The sequence below is a fragment of the Carassius carassius genome, chromosome 18 (genome assembly GCF_963082965.1).
Source record: "Carassius carassius chromosome 18, fCarCar2.1, whole genome shotgun sequence".
NCBI lineage: Eukaryota > Metazoa > Chordata > Actinopteri > Cypriniformes > Cyprinidae > Carassius > Carassius carassius.
Genome location: NC_081772.1, coordinates 15478577 through 15497706, shown reverse-complemented (window position 1 = coordinate 15497706; position 19130 = coordinate 15478577). Strand labels below are relative to the sequence as shown.

Genomic DNA, 19130 nt, shown 5'->3' with positions numbered 1-19130 from the left:
TTACCTTTCAATGGAGGGATAGGAAGCTCTCGGACTAAATCTAAAATATCTTAAACTGTGTTCCGAAGATATACGGAGGTCTTACGGGTTTGGAACGACATGAGGGTGAGTCATTAATGACATAATTTTCATTTTTGGGTGAACTATCCCTTTAATAAAAATAAAAACTTTTATATGCTCTCATAAACAATTTGAAACTCCTTTTAATAGTTTTTCATCCTAACCACACTGGTCCAAGATCTCATTCTACATAGTTTGTATGTTAAACATTATATTCTGATTGGCCGATTTCAGAATTGACAGACAAATTATTTCACATCATGTCTAGTTAGGATCCATAATGTAATTGTCTTGTTGAACTCCTGTAGATCTCTTCCTGTATCTGTTTAGCTCTATAAACCCACCTTCTGTATCTCTTACTTCTTCCTTCCCTCAGGTGCCTGTGGCCTAATGACATATTTGGCAGTGAGAGGGATGATGCAGTACAGACGCTGCTGCACATTTACTCCAGGCACCAGACTCTGGGACAGACGGGCTGTTTGGCTGTGGTGGGCCCCAGCAGGGATCTTTCTCAGGCCAGCGCACGCCTCATGGAGCTCAACCTTCAGATCCGCGAAGCTCTGTGCCAGACTCAGATGCACCCACACACCAACCAGACGTACATCCTGTCCCCGACCCCCACGGCCCACATCCACACCCAAATATACACGCAAAACACAGTCCTCAGCACTGGACTGTCAGAGCTTCACGAACTCGACCCTCTTCCTCCGGGGCGGCGAGTTTGAAGATTTTCACATAGACTTCACCTCAAAGGGCTAAAGAATGTGTTAGTTACTCAAAGCTATTACGCACGTACCATGTTTCCCTGTCCCCCGTTCTCCAGTAGTTTAATTTCTCCAGATATCAGAAACCGTACGAAAGAACAGGACTGGTCAAGAAGCATTAGGAGGGACACTGGGCAATTAATGATGCTAAATTTGAAGCTTTTTGGCGGAATGACCTATGACCCCTAGGCGGTGTCTTTTTTAGGGTGATCCGCATTTTTCTGCCCCACTATGCACTGGGGCAGAGATGGGATTTGGAGTGTTATTGTGAGAATCAGAGTATCATGATGGATCAGCGAGACTGTCACATCGCTGCTTGCAAAAAGCATGCTTGAAAGTGAAGCCTGCAACAAATATTTTTTTGAGAAATGTATTTTTTAACAGTCTTAGGTTGTAAATGTTAGGATATTTAACATGTAACTGTAAGCTGGGGGGGCTGGACCCTCAGTTTAAAGAGGGTTTTTCTGTTTAACTTTATTGACCTGCATCGGGGAGAACTTTCAGCTTTCACTGGGCCGCTCTTACAAATCCCTTAATCTATAACCAAATAAGTAGCTGCCTGTAGGAAACCATAGACTCTTGTGTGTGTGAGGACGAGTGTGAGTGTGTGCTTGCGAGTGCGTTTGAATTGGACTGATATTTGCACACCCGTTCTCTCATACATGCACGTTAACAAACCGAGATGCACAAGTGAAGTGCAAACTGGCTGCAACTCATGGAAATATCAATAACTTATTTTACTCTGTATATATTTTAGAAAATGTATAGTGTAAAAGCAGTATTTTTCCTTGTACATTTGTGTAATGCACTGTTCAATCAGAGAGAGCTCAGTAGAGGGTAATGACTAATGCAAAAAAATAGCGAGTTGAATAGCTTTTGGGATGCAAGTAAGTCACAGGCTGCCCTCCCCTTTATGATAATATGGCACCTTAATCTTCAATATTTCCCAACGAACAAGCTCAGCTTCAGAGTTTTGCCATATGCATTCCTTGATACCCACTGTGATCTCCATGTTGGCTCAAAGTCCCTCTCTGAGTCCCCGCTGGAGCCCCTGCTGAGGGGAAACTGGGGCTAGTGTTTGTCCAAGTTGGGTCTGTCTTAACCCTAGACTCAGGGCTGCACTGAGGGTTCGTGGGCTCTACGATGTAAGGCACTGCGCTTCACTTGCCGAACTCCAAGAGACAAACCTCTGTCCTGAAAGCAAACATGGGGGGGGGGGGGGGGGGGTGCGTTGAGAAATGAAACATTCACTGTATTCATTCCTCTGGGAGGTCTCTTCTGTTGCTTGTTTGGTACATTTGGAATGCTGTTCTTAATTATTTAATGGATATATTATTTACATGGAATAAAAGTTTTTATCTAGAGGTGCATTATCCCTTTTTTCCCCATCTCACATTTCTCTGGTTTGTCTGTCATCTGATTTATCTGTTTTTATCTGTACTGTTAAATAAAAACCTGATTATAAGCAACACTGATTTTTTTTTTCTCTCTATCATCACGGTTCTTTTCTATTAAGACCACTTCACATCAAGTAAAAAAACGGTTCATACAATCAACACCAGTAGATAGGTTTTGGTTTATAAAGCGTGTGCTGCAGGTACAGTGGCGGTTCTACATTGAAATACACCCTGGGCGAGACCCCTTTCGAGCCCCATCCATCTTCTACCGCTTATCCGGGGCCGGGTCGCGGGGGCAGCAGTCTAAGCAGAGAACCCCAGACTTCCCTCTCCCTAGACACTTCCTTCAGCTCTTCTGGGGGGACACCGAGGCGTTCCCAGGCCAGCCGGGAGACATAGTCTCTCCAGCGTGTCCTAGGTCTCCCCCGGGGTCTCCTCCCAGTGGGACGCGCCCGGAACACCTTCCCGGGAAGGCGTCCAGGAGGCATCCGGAACAGATGCCCGAGCCACGTCAGCTGGCTCCTCTCGATGTGGAGGAGCAGCGGCTCTACTCTGAGCTCCTCCCGGGTGACTGAGCTTCTCACCCTATCTCTAAGGGATCGCCCAGCCACCCTGCGGAGAAAGCACATTTCGGCCGCCTGTATCCGGGATCTTGTCCTTTCGGTCATGACCCAAAGCTCATGACCATAGGTGAGAGTAGGAACGTAGATTGACCGGTAAATCGAGAGCTTCGCCTTGCGGCTGAGCTCTTTCTTCACCACGACAGACCGGTACAGCAAACGCATTACTGCAGAAGCTGCACCGATCCGTCTGTCAATCTCCCGTTCCATCCTTCCCTCACTCGTGAACAAGACCCCAAGATACTTAAACTCCTCCACTTGAGGCAGAAACTCTCCACCGACCTGAAGTGGGCAAGCCACCCTTTTCTGACTGAGGACCATGGCCTCGGATTTGGAGGTGCTGATTCTCATCCCAGCCCCCCCCCCCCACAAAAAGAAACAAAGTTCTGCACAAACAGTTATATTTTATTATAACAACATAAGTGGTAATTTATTAACTATTGCAATTTAAACAGCAAACACACTTTTTAAGGTGCACAATTTCCACCTCCAACATTGCCAAAGGACAATGAACACCATTCTGCACAAAATATGAGTATAAGTTATCAGAACTTAAATAAATATACACTATATTAATATGCCAAAAATATATACAATCAGATATATATAAAAAGTAACAAAAGCAGAGAGCAACAATATTATCAACAAAAAATATTAAGAATATTTGGGCTTCTCCATCAGTGACACCATCTAATGACCACTGACAACTGTTCTGCGTGGCTTATATCTGGGGTGCAATCCAAAATTATTGAAAAAAACTTTGCCTGCTTGATGTCATCCACTATAGCAGATATGATTTTGCTCCTCAACAAATCAATCAGCTCATTCTGCACATGATGGCCTAGGTAGCTGTTATGACGGTGATCTTTCATGATGGGATCAAACCTGGCCATAAGTTCGACCTCTTTGAGGAAGTTCCCATTTGATGGTGTGAACAGTGTTCCTGTGTGAACGAGTAATTTCGAATAACCAGTGACTGCACGATAGCAGTGAGACGTGTCAGCACTGCTCTCCATCTCACCCTTTCAGCCTCCAGAAGTGCCTTCTCCTGCTTATCAATAGTTGTCCCACTTTTTAACCTCATTGACGGTTCCTTCCATGCTTTCATGCAATTGAGGTGTTCTGTACTGTTTTCATGTGATGTGAGATAATTGCTTGCATGTTTCCAATTTGCCATTCCTGCACTTGTTAAATTGATGTTCCTCTTGGAAAACAATTTGCAGCAGAAGCAAAAGAGGCTGTTGTTCTTAATTGAATAAATCAGCCAACTTCTTGCCATCTTTTCACCACTTACTAATGTCTTCTTAAAATATTGTTGGTGGCAACTTCTCCCATCACTCTCATTCATATGGAAAACAAAGCCAGGTGGCACCTTACTTGGTCCTCTGCGAACCAGCTCAGTCCGAAACCTGTCAGTCAGATGTGAAGGCCAGTTAGCAGGGTCGATTGACAGATGCTTATCCTCACCAGTGGGGCTCAGTGGGGGTTCAGCTCCAGGCATTTCTATCAGACAGCATATTGGCATATTACTCAAAACACATAGCAGTGAAAAAACATAGTCCTACTCATAAATGAGCAGAAATATTAAAATTACATTAAATTGCAGTTGTCCAGTTGTCTTGTAGCCTACACACACACACACGATATGCACACCTGAAAGGTCATGCTGGGGAGAAGTAGAGGCAAAGAGGTCTTCATCCTCAATATCAGATATTTGTGGAGACATATGTGTATCGGACGAGGTGGTTGGCTCATCCTGAAGGGTCGAGACCATTCCAGAAGAGGCCTGTGTAGCGGGGGAGGTTGTTGGCTCATCCTGACCAGTGGCAGAGGATGCTCCAAAATATTTTAGAAGTGCCCCTGAAATTGCAATTGAATTGCATTTGAAATCAAAAGACCATAGGATAATGTTTTATAAAGCTAAAACAGCCTGGGGTCAAATTGACTCAAAACATAATAGAAGGGTTACATAAACATGCTCTTACACACTAAATGTCTGTCATTACACGCTATATCCTCCTAGACCCGGAAAAAAACATTTATTTATTGTAATAAATAAATATTACCCCCCCCCCCCCCCCCATGTCATCACATTGTTTAGAGCATAGAAACAAATGGTAAAAAAATTATTGAAAAATTATTTTTATTCATGTTATGCTATGGTCACTGGGACTCAATTGTTTAAAAAATAAAATGACTTTAAATTATATGTATAGGCAAAAACAATGGGATTTTATTTTTTAATCACCAAAAACTTTTTGGGTTTCAGGATATTTTTCAACCAAAATTTGTATATTAATCTAACTTTCATGGAGGAACCATTAGCTCTTTGGTTACTGCCTCAATTTCTATGCATGACACACTTTTAGTTATGACTTGTATTCTTAGGAAACTATACTTAGCATACTGTGTAGCAAATAAATAGCAAATGTTCGTCTTTAACCTACAGATTTGAAAATGCTGTTGGTTATTTACAGGGCCTAACGTTAAACCAAATGATGGAAATGATAACTGAACTTGTAACAGTTTTATTGCAAAGCACAATATTATAAATTAGATCTCGTGATTGAGTTGAAACCAAATTATTGTTGTATAAGCATAGCAAGCATCATAGCAAAAAGGCTAACAAAGAGTTATACCCACCACCAATTAACATTAGCCCTTCATTCATGAAATGGATACTGTAATCATACAGAGAGAGAGAACATAGTTGCAAACCTTTATCTTTTGCTCGTTTCTCCTCTTCTTCTTTTCTTTTCGAAATTGGGCACCTGATGGCTTTGACCTTTTCTTCTCCATCTCTGTTTATTTGGCACTCGACAATCAACAGATTTCCCATCCCCCCAACTGTCACTCACGACCTCACGACCAGAAGTCAAGACTAAACCAATTCACCTTGATGACCGCATAATCGTTTTGTATTACCAAGTTTCATTTGCAGGAACTATATGCCTGTATTATAACATTATGAATGAAATGTGCGTTATTTGGAAGAAAGTCGAGGTGTGTGACTGATTTTAGCCTATTATTAATTATATTAATAGTGTGGATTCCCCCCCGCCCTGTCCGTTCAATTTGAGAGACCCAGAGGTGAAATGTCGCCAGCGCCTCTCGCCCCGCCCCCTTTTACACTTCTCTCACAACAACATAGCTTCTGTGCATGGTACATTTTCAGCAAGCAGGTGCGCCGGCAGCTGCAGGGAGCACCAATTTGCCAATTCCACACACAGTGAAATGATATAAATGATGAAAGACCGTTTCGCGACGCAGAGGATTTTCTTTTTTAATCTGCTCGTGCTGCCGCCCCCAATGTGTCACGAAAAAATGACGCCCCGGGCGGCTGCCCGGTTCGCCCGTGCCTAAAACCGCTACTGTGCAGGTATACATGTAAAACTTTGGAACATATCATTTCATCTAGACAACATTTAGTGCATAAACACAAATGACTGGTTTTGCATTATTTAGAAGTTAGGGTGATGCTTAAACTGTGGTTAAACACACAACCATTTGTCCAAGGCATCTTATGTAACCACTGTACAAAAGCCAAACAACCTGAATCTATCATTGTCTGAAAAAAATAATAAAAAATATTTAAATTATAGAATGAGAATGATATTTACTAGTTCAAGAAAGAGCAAAACAAGTCATTGTACTAGTTTGAAGAAATGATAAAGTACAATATACAAGGCAATAATAGTAAAAGTTTCAAGTCAAGGACATGTATAGGACAAGACACAATCATATTAACATTTACAGAATGGTTTTGCGCTTAATCTCGTTTTTTACTCTGAACATTTGGGACTTGCATTCCCTCATAGCAGTTTTGAGGTTAAAACGGGTGTCCAATTATGTGCCTCAACCCCGGTCAAACACCTAAACCAGATAAGGTCTTACTAGGCATACTAGAAACTTCCATACAGGTGTGTTGAGGCAAGTTGGAGCTAGACTCCAGGACAGCGCTTGGACATCCCGGGTTAAATCAAATCCAGTTTGCTGGATTTATAGGCACATAAATGCTTATAGCAGTGAACAAATCAAGTCAGCCATTCACGTCACACTGCTGCGGATTAGTTTATAAACTCAAGATGTGCTAGTAACCACCATTTTTATTTTCAGAATTGGCATCTACAGTTACTTTAAGTACAAAATTAAAGCAAAACAAAAATAAATTAGACTGTAGTGACTGATGGATCCCCACTGCAGTCTTTGAGCGACAAGGATGCGGAGACGGAGGTGGACAATCCAGCTGGGCAACAACAAAGCCTGACAGCAACGGACAGGTGCTAGATGATGTATTTGAAGCTGAATGTGCTGTCACAGGAGAGACGCTTTCCTTTGCAACGGCCGCACAGGTCCTGTCTGTGAGGTCTTTTGGGGTCCACATGACGTGATGTAACGGAACAGGTGCAGCGAGATTTCTTACAAGTCTGAAAATGACATTTTCTATAGTTAACGCAAAAAGGACAGTGAACAAGTGGATCTGCAAGTGATCTATTAAAAAGACACCATTGACACTCCTAGTTTTTTTACATTGAGACGAGTGTAGTGGCAGATTAAAGTTGCACCAGTTTAAATGGCTTTTAAAGTCATCTTTGAAGTTTGCAGAGGTCCACTCCTCAGGGCCTCTGTTTGTGAACTTCTAGGTTTACCTGACAGGTTATGTCCTCAACACGGTAGGGGTTGAATGACTTTTGACACGTTCTGCAAAACTGCTTGAAATACACCTTTAAAAGACAACAAAGTTTGAATCAGTATATTGAATCAATAGTTAGTTGTGCCAACACTAAAGATTTTTTTGGGGGGTACATTTTAAAATATAACATGGTTTAATCTTCATTGCACATCTATTAGGTTACCTTGTTTGTGCCTTGGACACACCACACATAAGCACTTTCCCAGCGTAGGTTGCAGTCTTTGCAGTGATAGAAGCCATACTTCTGCTCTAAAAACTGCATTAAATTGTGTTAATACACTAATAACTAGATCAAAATGGATCATGAACATTTCAGGAACCCATTTCTCCCACCTGGAACCTCACGCGAGCCTTGAATCTGGCTTCGTCTTGTCCGGTTTTCACAGTCTCGTCTCTCTTCTGCTCACCGGTTTCCGTCGGTTTGTTTTCATTTTCCTCGGGACTAAGCGGTTCTGTCGCGCTCTCCTCGCCCTCTCTGCACTCGTCTTTCTCAGCACTCTCCGCCTTCTCAGCGCTGTCCGTGGTCTCAGGGGCCTCAGGCTCCGTGTCCTTCTCCTCCTCCTCTCTGAAGAGGGACACCAGTCTCCTGGACTCGACCGGAGAGTAAACGGCGTGAGTGCGCGGGAACCGGACGCCGCCGCTGATGGGGCTCCCTGGGACCTGGACCTCCTGTCGCCGCCGGCGAAGGGCATCACGCTTCTGAGCCAGAAGCGTCCGCGGGCCCAGGGAGCACTGGATGGACGCGTCGGTCTTCGGGTTGACCTGGATCCCCACGTCTTTGGTGTTGGCTTTCCTCAGACGCGGGGTGAGGTTGGGGTTGATCTGAGATAAGATGGACTTCAGCTGCGCTCTGTGGTAATTATCGTAGCAGGTCTCACCTTCACCGTAGTTGGCGAAGTAAGCTTTCTGCCTCCAGCTCTTGAACTTGGGGTATTTGTAGGAATAAGGGTTGTAAGAAGAGTAAAGATAGTTGTCGACTGTCTCGTTACAATATGTAGCCATTTTTCGCTTAGCCGGTTGGGGAACTGCATTGTAAGAGTTTAAGTAGAAGCAAGGGACACAAATAGAGGTCAGGTGCCTAATTAACTCCAATTATCAGGATTCCAAATAAAATTATGGCATATTCAAAAGGTGATTTCCAGTCTTGGAAAAATCATAGAAATGTCAGTCAAGCTCTTTGTGGTGTCAACTGTTTGTTTCTACTTGGATGTTTTTATATTGGGTAATTATTTTTCTTGAAATATTTGTTAGTGTTAAAAAATACTAGGCCTACTGCTAAATAATTAATTTACATAACTATAAAATCACTTTTATACCAGTCTGACAGTGATATTGTATAAATAAATTATAATATTACATGCTTGTCATAAACATTTATTTATCTTGCAGACATTTTCACATATTCTGATAAACATGTACAATATTTTCATTTCAGTTACAGTGATGGAATGCATATTCGGATATTATCAGAAGATCACATGATCACCTCTTGTCCAGAATGAACGTTATTTACATAAAGCCTGTTTTTTTTTTTATTGCCATAGGCTTTTAAGTTTTTCAAAATCACATTTGTTATATGACACTGACATGCTATAGCCTTTGGTATTTGTCACACACTCAAAACAATTGTTTTTTTTAATGCTATTCACTTTGTTTAAATACATTTTGATTTAACACCATATATCAGGTTCAAACATTGTCATTCAAACATGACTGCATCTTGTTAAACTGACTTGAAATGGTTGCTTTTTGGCATAACTCAATGTTTTCACTTTTAAAGAACATGTTTCAATCAAGTACCTCAAAATAAGTTTTACACTTCCCATCCTGTGAAGTGTGGCTGGGTTGAGGACCTGCTTTAAAAAAAAAAGTCTAAAATAATTTAAAGAAATTACTGCAATGAGAGTGCTAGTGCATGATGTACTCGCAGTACTACCATTAAACTACTAACATCTTCTGTAAAGAAAAGTTTTATCTTACTTGGTAATGTTATTATAACACTTTGGATAAACTTGCATGGACAGTGGTCCTATGTCCTAATAACTTGATTTATTCATGTCCAAATAACATGGTAAAAACACGAGCAATCGCTGTCCATGATTGAATCATGTTCAGCCAAAGAGTAATTTTTTGAGTGTATCAAGCTGTGGTAATCCTATAAAATTCCACTCTTCTTGAAGTAATAAACTCGGAGAACATATTTTCTCCCAGGTTTGGAATCAGAAGCAAATATAAAGCCAACACACAAACCACATGGGATGTGAATCAATCTTCTCATCCTCTTGGTCCACAAATTTGGGACATATTCATTTACTGAGGTAATGGCACTGATTCATTTACAAACAGCAGCATCAATCTATATTAATGCTGTATAATTTGTATACTTCTGTAAAACTGAAAGTGGCTTTGACTATTACATTTTTTGAATGAATGACTGAATGAATAAATGAATGAATGAAAGAATTAATGAGTGTATAATCACTTTTACTCAGTAATAACAAAAATATATAATTCATATTTTATATACAGACAAACCATCTCTCTTTCTAATCTTATTTATCTTAGTGTATATATATATATATATATATATATATATATATATATATATATATATTATACTAATGTTTTAAATTATATTTTTTTAATACTAATTTTAGAAATATTCTATTGATTGGTTATTTTTGGCTAGTGAGTTTAAATGAAGCTTTAATGTTGTCAACTTTAGTATGTCATGATATTAGTTTTCATTTTCACAGTCACTTTTGGCACATATTAGTTATAATGCTGTGGGTGATTAAGAAATTCAACAGTGAGTGATGGCATGAATAAATCCTGATGTAAATCTGCAGGTCCAGTGTCTGTAGTAAGTCTAAAGTCAGTTGTTTTTGTTCTCTTATACAGTTGTGGGGCTTCCACCACCATCCCGTGACTCCAGCTCGATGACATTGGGGTCGCTCTCTGTTACCGCACCATACGTAGAATCAAACGGCACGTCTTCTTCCTTCATTCTCTTGTAGGATATGTTTGAATCATCGTCAGCATCCTCCGTGAGGTCCTGTTTATGTAATACCTCTTTCCTGTACATGTGGTAAGCCAGAATGAGGATGCCAGCCTCTGCTGCCTGGAAGAGTGCGTACAGCAGAGGAAACATATACATGCCTCCCATCAACTGTGGAGGGAACGCCAGCTTCAGGATGGCTGTACACAGCTGTACGTTCTGACAGCCGGTCTCTAAAGACACAGTCCTCCGACTGTTGGGGGGGAGATCAAAGAGCGTTGCAAGGCCGTATCCTGCTGCATAGCCAGCCATGGGCATGAGTACGGCCACCAGGTAGACGGAGGCAGGGATGGTGGCCAGCAGCTCCGGACCCAGCATAGTTCCAGTCATGATGAAGAGCATCAGCAGAGTGACCAGAAGAGACCACAGAGACACCTGGAGCAGAAATACTGGTAAGTCTTCTAGACAGCAGATTTGATATAGGCTGTTCTTCTGTTTAGTTACCAGAGGCGGACAGAGTACACAGTTTCATTACTTGAGTAAAAGTACAGATACCCCCTGCTAAATTTTACTCAAGTACAAGTAAAAGTACTACAGTCAGTTGTGTACTTAAGTAAAAGTACTGAAGTACTTGGTTTTAAAAGTACTTGAGTATCAAGAGTAAAAGAGTACATTTTCTAAATATTGCATTACTACTGTCACAGTGCTTACATTTATGTACAGAAACGTACTACATGGAATTATGATTTCCATCTTTTTACCATCTTGCTTTATTCAACATTTCTCACTGGCCCACAAGGCAATAGCACAATGGCAACGCTCTGACAAACCTCTGCTAGAGTTTTAATGGATTTTTTGAACCCACATTTGAACCTGACTGTGTTTAACACACCGCATACTCAAGAACATCAGAGCAAATGCTCAGCTTACATTAATGTGTAATATCAGAAAAGAAAATTCAGCTAATAATTGTGTGTACATGTGAGTCTCTCTGTTTTTTCATCATTCAAATCAATAAACCTAAATCAGCAAAGAAGGCAATATAGCAATGTTCTGACACACCTCTGAACCTGACCATGTTATAGACGCAGCATAGAAGAGAAAATAATAATGATTTAAGAAAATCAGCTAATCAGCTGTGTTTATGTCAGCATACAAAGAAGGAAAAATTAAATTCAGCTCATTTGAGTGACAGTATTAAGCCCCTTCCTCTCACATTGAAATACAGGCAAAGGCAGAAAATACTTTCAGCTGAATAACAGCATTCTCACACACACAATCTATGTGTTTGTGTGTACTGTACTTCAATTCAAACAAATGTCATGAAGTCTTTGGCAGAAAGCTAAAGGTGATTGCTGATAGGCTGTCCCAATCATTGGTGCACAATTCCAATCACGTTTGAGAGGGAAACAACAAATTGAGGGTTTCCAAGATGTTTCTTTTTTCCTTTTTTCAGTCCACATGGAGACGCGTTTCTGTGAATACGCTAGGGCTGCAACTAACGATTATTTTGATAATCGATTAATCTGTCGATTATTTTTACGATTAATCGGTTTATGTCGTTATATTTTAGTTTTGCCCATTTTTTCCCCAAGTAACTTATTAATAAAGGGTCTTTATCATTCAACAGACTTTTTAGAGATTTTAACCATTTTGCATTGTCATATCCTCATCAAAAACAAACCTGGTGTTTTATTATGTGCTAGTAATCCTTTGTCGAACTCTTCTGCAATCAAAACACTGACCCATACGTACTCTAGCAAATTTCACAAGGAGATTTCAAATAATGTTTTCACCATGGCAGTCCTTAGGGCTCCTAAAGTAGTTTAACATCCCGAACAAAGCTTATTAAGGAATCTTTCAAAACATATTTTTTACTAAGAATAAGAATAAAACAGAATAAAATTGCAGTACATTGCATTTTATTATTATTTTTTTTCCTGTAAACACACAACTTATACCTGGGAAACAGCTTCATAGCTTATGCTGTGAAATTGTAAACAATCACTCGAATAAATTGCCAATGGCATGAAAACTGAGTGGAAATCACATTTTAAAGTAAAATCCATCAGAAAAAAAGTATTGAAAAAATATGAAAAAAAAAATTGGACACAAAAAACCTGCTGTGTGAAAAAGAGCAGTGAATACTTACAAAAAAAAGTGCATTTCAAATACATTTAAACATTTACCTCTCTCATTCAGTCATAATTAGGCTGCAAGACTGAATTATGAACTGGTAAACGAAAAACTGATCACAGAACATGTTTGTAAAGCTTTAAATGTTAACTGTTAAAAAGCAATGTTATCAGCTTTTACGACTAAACATCTAAACATTTGCAAACAACATTGTACTGGAGAATCTGATCATATAAAAGTCAGTTCAGTAGTGCAAAGTTTAGAGGTTACTCTTTTTTAGTAAAAAAAAAAAAAGAGTCATCTCGCTGAATGCTGCAGAGAGCTGTTTGGGAAGCACATGACATAAAACGAGGACAGCTATTGGCTCTTCGCAACTTCTCCTGCTGTACTGGCTGAGTAAAACCTCCGGTGGCTCATTACTGCCACACTTTGGTCACCGCAGATTTAAAATATGCACGAAATGAGCCACTTACGGCAAATAAAAGTTATTTAGCAACTAATCGATGACTACATTAGTTGACAATTATGTTAATAATCGATTTTAATCAATTAAATCGATAAGTTGTTTCAGCTCTAGAATACGAACAAATTCTTTATCGGATAGGCGTTTCGTCCACACTGAACCGGCGTTTTGGAAAAGTGAAACCGATGTTTTTTGAAACTGGTTCCCAGAGTGGATAAATTTGAAAACGCCGCCTTTGCGTTTTTGTTTGGACAGCGAATCCATAGTTTCGTCACGTACGAGCTACGTCACGAGCTACTTCACGTAACAGCAACAAAAACATGAACAAACACTGAACGATTGTCTTTTTAATAATTTACATTAACACAGATTATTAAATGTATTATTCCAATGTTGGTTTGTGTACCACAAGGAATGTTTATGAGCATAGTCCATGTCTTCTTCTCCATTTTAAGTGTATCTCTGTGCAGAATTACAGCGCCACATGCTGGTCTGGCATGTATACTACATCGTTTTGTGGTTTCGTGTGGACGTGGATATTTCTTGAGACGAGAGGAAAAAAAGATCGGATTGGGGTAAGCTCCATCTCCGTGTGGACGGGGCAGATGAAGTAACGGGTACTTACGCTTATGGATAGAAATGTAGCGGAGTAAAGAGTACAATATTGCCTCTCAAATGTACTTGAGTAAAGTCATGAGTACTCCCCAAAAATGATACTCGAGTAAAGTACAGATCCCTCAAAAAATTTTACTTAAGTACTGTACTCAAGTAAAAGTACTCCGTTACTGACCGGCTCTGTTAGTTACATTACTTTTATATTTTAGCGATTCACCAAAAATGAATATGCAACATTTGTATTTTCTTATATATTCTAACATATTCTTATATTATTATTTTATTGGTATAATGGACTTATTCTCACAATATTCTAATTTTATTTTATGAGTCGAATGGACAAATTTATATTTTAATAAAATAATAATACATTTTATTTAGTATAGTACCTTTAAAAGGGTACTTTCTCAAACACAGGCAAACAGAACAATCCAAATTAAAACAAAAATAGAGAATGACAATCAGTTAAAAGCAAGAGAGAAATAAAATGTTTTAAAAATACTAAGGAATATTTGTATTTTATTTTATGGCTGTAATGAACATTCTCTCCCAGTATTTTGCTTGTTTTGTCTTATTTTATGGTTCTGATGTTCAAATTCCCCCAATATTTTATGTTATTTTCTGTTCCTAATCCACATATTTTTTACAACATTTGTATTTTATATTCTGGGTCTTAGGAAAATATTCTCACAGTTAATAGACATTTTATTTGATGGGTTTAATTGACATTCTAAAAACACTGATATTTTATATTCTATGTCTAATGGAAATATTCTCACTATTTTTTTATATTCTTGATCTAATGGAAATATTCTCACAATGTTATGATTTACTTAGCTTTTAAAATTATCAGCAATTACCTATGAAAGGGTTATCATTCTTGTATGACCCAGGGAATGAATCCTGGAAGGAGTGAATAGCACAGAGAGGCACATAATGATATACTACTAGAGGAGAAAAGTGCAAGGCATGAGTGACAAATCAGCCCACTTTTATCCACTCCACTTAATGTGCTGCACCCCCATTCCTTTATCACACTCTCCATCAGCCCTGCCCTCCCCTCCCTTCCCCTCCCGCATCTCCCTATCTCACTGTCGCCGCTGTGCCCTTCCCAGGCTGTTCTTAGATAAGCTCAACTGAAAGGAGGAACCCATTCGCGCATGTGACGCCACCTCGCCCTGGACACTTCAGTCTCCTTTTAATGGCCAGAGATGTTGGACATGAAGGCGACATAAGCAACCCATCACAACCAGTTATATTTCAGAAATGACAGCAGAATTTTTTTTTCTTTATGATTAATCTCCACTTATTGACTCCTCCAAATCAAATCAACTTATTCAGATATTTCAGGTTCCTTTTCCTAATAGTAAACATGCACAGCTTTGGCACTGCTTTGAACGACTTTTAGACAAATTAAGTTTTTGCATTAAGTCACCTTGATGACGATTTCAGCCACTCGAGTATAGCGGTATCTGAGCCAGACCCCGAACCCGATGGGAATGAGAGTGCTGCAAAGTGTGAGAATGATCGCACCGAAGGGCAGAAGGTTCACCACGGGTGTGTTGATCCACGCACGACTGTACATCCACAGACACAGGGGCATGAGAACGAGAGCCAGAATAGTGGATGAGATGGTCATGATGATGCTGGAAAACAAAGTCCATCAAAAGAAATGTATTAACAAAGATGGCCAAAAAAAGCAACATGTTATTCTGACCTTTCTTTGCTCTGTTTCAGTATAATACATTAATGCATATCTTCATGAATATTGATATTAAGTCGGAATGACATAAAGAGCATACTGAAAAAAAGAAAACACAATATGTGATATGTGCAAAAATAATTGTTAAAAAAACAAATATTTCAAAGCACTGAGTTACAGCATCATCTTTTCTATTAAATTTTTTTTCTGATGTATTTTTATTATATATATATATAAATATTTAATTTATATATTTATTGAGGTCATACAATTAGTATTTTTATTATATTTTCAAACAGGTCAAAGTGTCTGAATAATTTCTGGTCCAAAATGTGTATCAGTTTTACTGGTAGTACACTGTATGAAGTATTGTGAGGTATAATATGTCACAGTTTACTTTATTTTGCTAACCTCACTTACATAAATTAATTATAGTGTCCTGCACCCACTAGTAAAACATATATAGAAAAATTATATCTGGTGTCTGAATAATTTCGGGTTTGACTGTGTATATATTAAAGCATGAATATTTTATATATAATATTCATAAATGAAATTTCTCGCGATATTTTATTTGAAATGCATCATCACAATATTTTATTCATCAAATAATTTTTCTAAACGAACAGTCGGATGTAGACATATGTCATCTGACAGCTACCTGAGGTTCATCTCTCCGTTGACCAGCAGTGACAGGATGTTGGAGAGGTTTCCTCCAGGGCAGCAGCCGCACAGCAGCACAGCCACAGCGGCCACATCGTTGAGGGAGAAGGTCAGAGCCAGGAGGAAGGCGATGAGGGGCATGAGGACAAACTGGCACACCACCGCCAGCAGGACTCCTATGGGCTTTCGGATGTGCTCGCCCAGCTGACTGAGCTCCACCGTGCAGCCCAGCCCCAGCATGGTGAAGCACAGGACAAAGCCTACAAAGACGTTAATCCCGTGACTCAAGGGTGAATCCCAGAAAGCCACAATCAGGTGAGTGGGCTCTTCGGAGGGCGAGAGCGGACCCGCCAGGAGCCCCGCTGGAGCCGCGTCTGTCCTGAAGCTGCTGAGCACAAGTGAAAGCGACTCTTCTGTGGCCCGCAACCCTGCCATGGAAGGACTCTCGGAGAAGCTGACTTGATCCTCTGAGAAGTTCAGAAGTTGCATGAGCGCTGCGGTGGACGCGTCGGCGCTCGGCTCGCTGTTGGAGCTCTCCATCGTGTCTCCAGGGTACTGGAGCTCTCCAAAGGATCCTTCGGTCTCCGCTGACCGCTGTTGTCCCCTGCCTGAACTGAGGAGGAAGGCGCGCGGTCCCCTAGCGGCGCAGAATCATTGTATGACTCTCAGCAGGGGCTGAGGGACACAAGGCTGTCCCGCGTGGAGCGCGCGGTGCCACTGGGAGGGGTTTGCCAAGGAGCGCGCGTTACCAAGAAAAAAAAAATCTTTGAAGTTGTATTGTCCGTGTTCTGATATATTTAACTAACAACATATGACGTATCAATTAGCTTTTTTATTCCAATAAGGAAACCTACATTCCATTAAAATTATTACTCATTTTGGAAAATATAACACTTTTGCCTTATACACGTTATTTAAGATTTCTTTAAATTATGTTCTGAAATCTCCATTTCAAACAGAAATTTTCTAACAAAAACGTTAATACTTTTAAAGAAGGAAAATAAGTTGATCCCTGATGTGTCATGGCTAGTCATTAAAAGGACAATAAACAAATCCTTGGGGCAGCTGTTATATACTGAAGTCACTTATATGTATTAAACATAAGTGAACTCTATGCTAGGAATAAATCAACAGTTTATGTGAGAAAATCATTTAAGCTTTGGATCTTTTGAAGTGAAGTTGAATGACTGGCTCCCGCGTGCTCGCGATGACGGTGGTCTTCTGTTGCCGTGACGCCCTCTCGTGCCACTTCAGCGCCAAAACAACTGAGCTCGTGTGCCCTGACGCTGGCATCTGTGGCCTCTCTCTTTTCTCTTGAGACGGTCTCTCAAGACACACCATCTCTTTAACCATCCAGTTCAGCACCTGACAGCCATCCCACTCCTGGAGGAGTTACACCTGCTGCCCGGCAACAAACTGAGGAGTTTACCAGCAGATCTTCTGAAGGGCCTTCATACACTTTAGACCTCACAGGTGAATGTGTGAATGTGTGTATAGAAGCACCGGGTCAAAATGTTAAGATTCTCTCCCTTAGTTACATTTATGTTGTATCTGAATGCATCCATTTGTGCGGAAACGCTTTCACAATGTAATTTTTAATTGCAGTAACGTTATTCAAACAGCGAATGTATTTTTGAACCTATTTAGTGGCTTGAAATATCGCTAGGTTCAAATTGAGCGAAAATCCCTTCCTTTTTACTTAACGAAAAACACGGATAGCAAATGGTTTGTCGATAAACAGCATTCATTTCGTTTTTATGGTTTCTCATATAATGTTTAAACCGCAGAATAAGACAAAAACCGCTTGTGAACGTGTCAAGTGACTTTACATTTACCTCAGAAGTCATTCAGTGTCCATCGCGTGTTAGTTCTAAATTTAGACAGAAGCATATCGTTAAAATAGTATATTGGGGAAAAACATAACTTTTCTTTCATTGGTATTTAGCAAAATTCTGTCAAAATATTTGAAAATAGTTTGGAAGAAATTTTCTCAAAAACAAAAAGCCAAAACTACACCAATATGACACAGGTCACATATAAAATCAGTTGCGATCTCAACATTTTCCACAGTATGTCTATGATCAATAGTCAAATACTATAAAATGTTTAAAGTTTACTTTAGTTTTGGCATGTCAATAAATTAAAGACAAATAAGTGACAGACCAAAAAACTGTTTTCAACGTTTATTTGAAATGATTGAATGCAGGGGAAATCGAGCATCATGTTTGTGGAGATATAAAAGTCTTTACCAAAAAACAATCCGCAAAATATTTGTCATGGATTCATGACCATTCTAGGCTCAAGCATCCCACTAACTCTATATCTGAGCACACAGAGGCATCTCACCATTTAATAAATAAGCCTCTTATAAGCGCATAGTATTTTGTCATAAATAGCAAGAGGCATTTATAACACACCTTTGTTACAAAAAAGCAAATATAAATGTTATCAAAGCAATTACAAAAATCAAAACTTGAGCAAGAAATGCAAAGAACCCTGAAGTAAATAATATTGGCAAAAGAAAGCAATTGGCACAAACCAAGAAAAAAAAAAAAACTTTGTAGCTATCACAATTTCATAAATTATAGGCACTCATAAAATCATAGGCATGATTTTAACAAACTTCCACAGTCTTAATCGTTTGCTAGTGTGCAACAAGATATCATCTCCATATATTCAGGTGGCACTCCCATTCAGTTACCAGTAAGCGCCATTTTAATTCTCTGCCTTTTATCAATTATTTCACCCTGTGAATAACGACAAATAACATGACCAGGAATTTTCCAAATTAGTACATAAGCACTACACTTCACCCACACAACCACATCCTTTTATGACCCTTGCCCCCGAGACATTATCACTGGGACATTGACATTTGATGATACAACAGTTCACCTGTGAAGTTAGTCTCAGGCATTTTGACTAACTTGTCACTGATCCGAGTCTCTCATGATCCGTTTCCTTGAAATGAGCAAAAGCATCAATCCCGCGGTGTATCTGAGGGCTCAATCTAAATATA

General features: G+C 39.7%; 3 protein-coding genes and 1 long non-coding RNA gene across 11 annotated transcripts in view; 2 read left to right on the top strand and 2 right to left on the bottom strand.

Moving 5' to 3' along the window:
• The window catches only part of LOC132092525 (protein furry homolog-like), a 97921-nt gene extending 95872 nt beyond the window's left edge, over positions 1-2049 (top strand). For all 8 annotated transcript variants that reach the window (XM_059498793.1, XM_059498790.1, XM_059498789.1 and 5 more), the window contains one exon: positions 437-2049. In XM_059498793.1, the coding sequence (XP_059354776.1) occupies positions 437-785 (349 nt within the window). In that variant the 3' untranslated portion in view covers positions 786-2049. The remainder of the gene's footprint in view (positions 1-436) is intronic.
• A 4880-nt stretch (positions 2050-6929) lies between these two features.
• Positions 6930-8565, bottom strand: LOC132092523 (zygote arrest protein 1-like). Its single transcript, XM_059498786.1, has 4 exons — positions 7868-8565; positions 7698-7790; positions 7491-7565; positions 6930-7268 (listed from the first exon to the last, which is right to left on the bottom strand). The coding sequence occupies exons 1-4, from the start codon at positions 8534-8536 to the stop codon at positions 7125-7127; spliced, it is 981 nt and encodes a 326-aa protein (XP_059354769.1). The 5' UTR covers positions 8537-8565; the 3' UTR covers positions 6930-7124.
• Positions 8566-10135: 1570 nt separating this feature from the next.
• Positions 10136-16796, bottom strand: LOC132092521 (sodium/bile acid cotransporter 4-like). Its single transcript, XM_059498785.1, has 3 exons — positions 16110-16796; positions 15182-15392; positions 10136-10967 (listed from the first exon to the last, which is right to left on the bottom strand). The coding sequence occupies exons 1-3, from the start codon at positions 16649-16651 to the stop codon at positions 10428-10430; spliced, it is 1293 nt and encodes a 430-aa protein (XP_059354768.1). The 5' UTR covers positions 16652-16796; the 3' UTR covers positions 10136-10427.
• Positions 10852-15024, top strand: LOC132092524 (uncharacterized). Its single transcript, XR_009422231.1, has 2 exons — positions 10852-10984; positions 14795-15024. It is a non-coding gene; the product is annotated as an uncharacterized LOC132092524 (long non-coding RNA).
• Positions 16797-19130: the final 2334 nt, after the last annotated feature.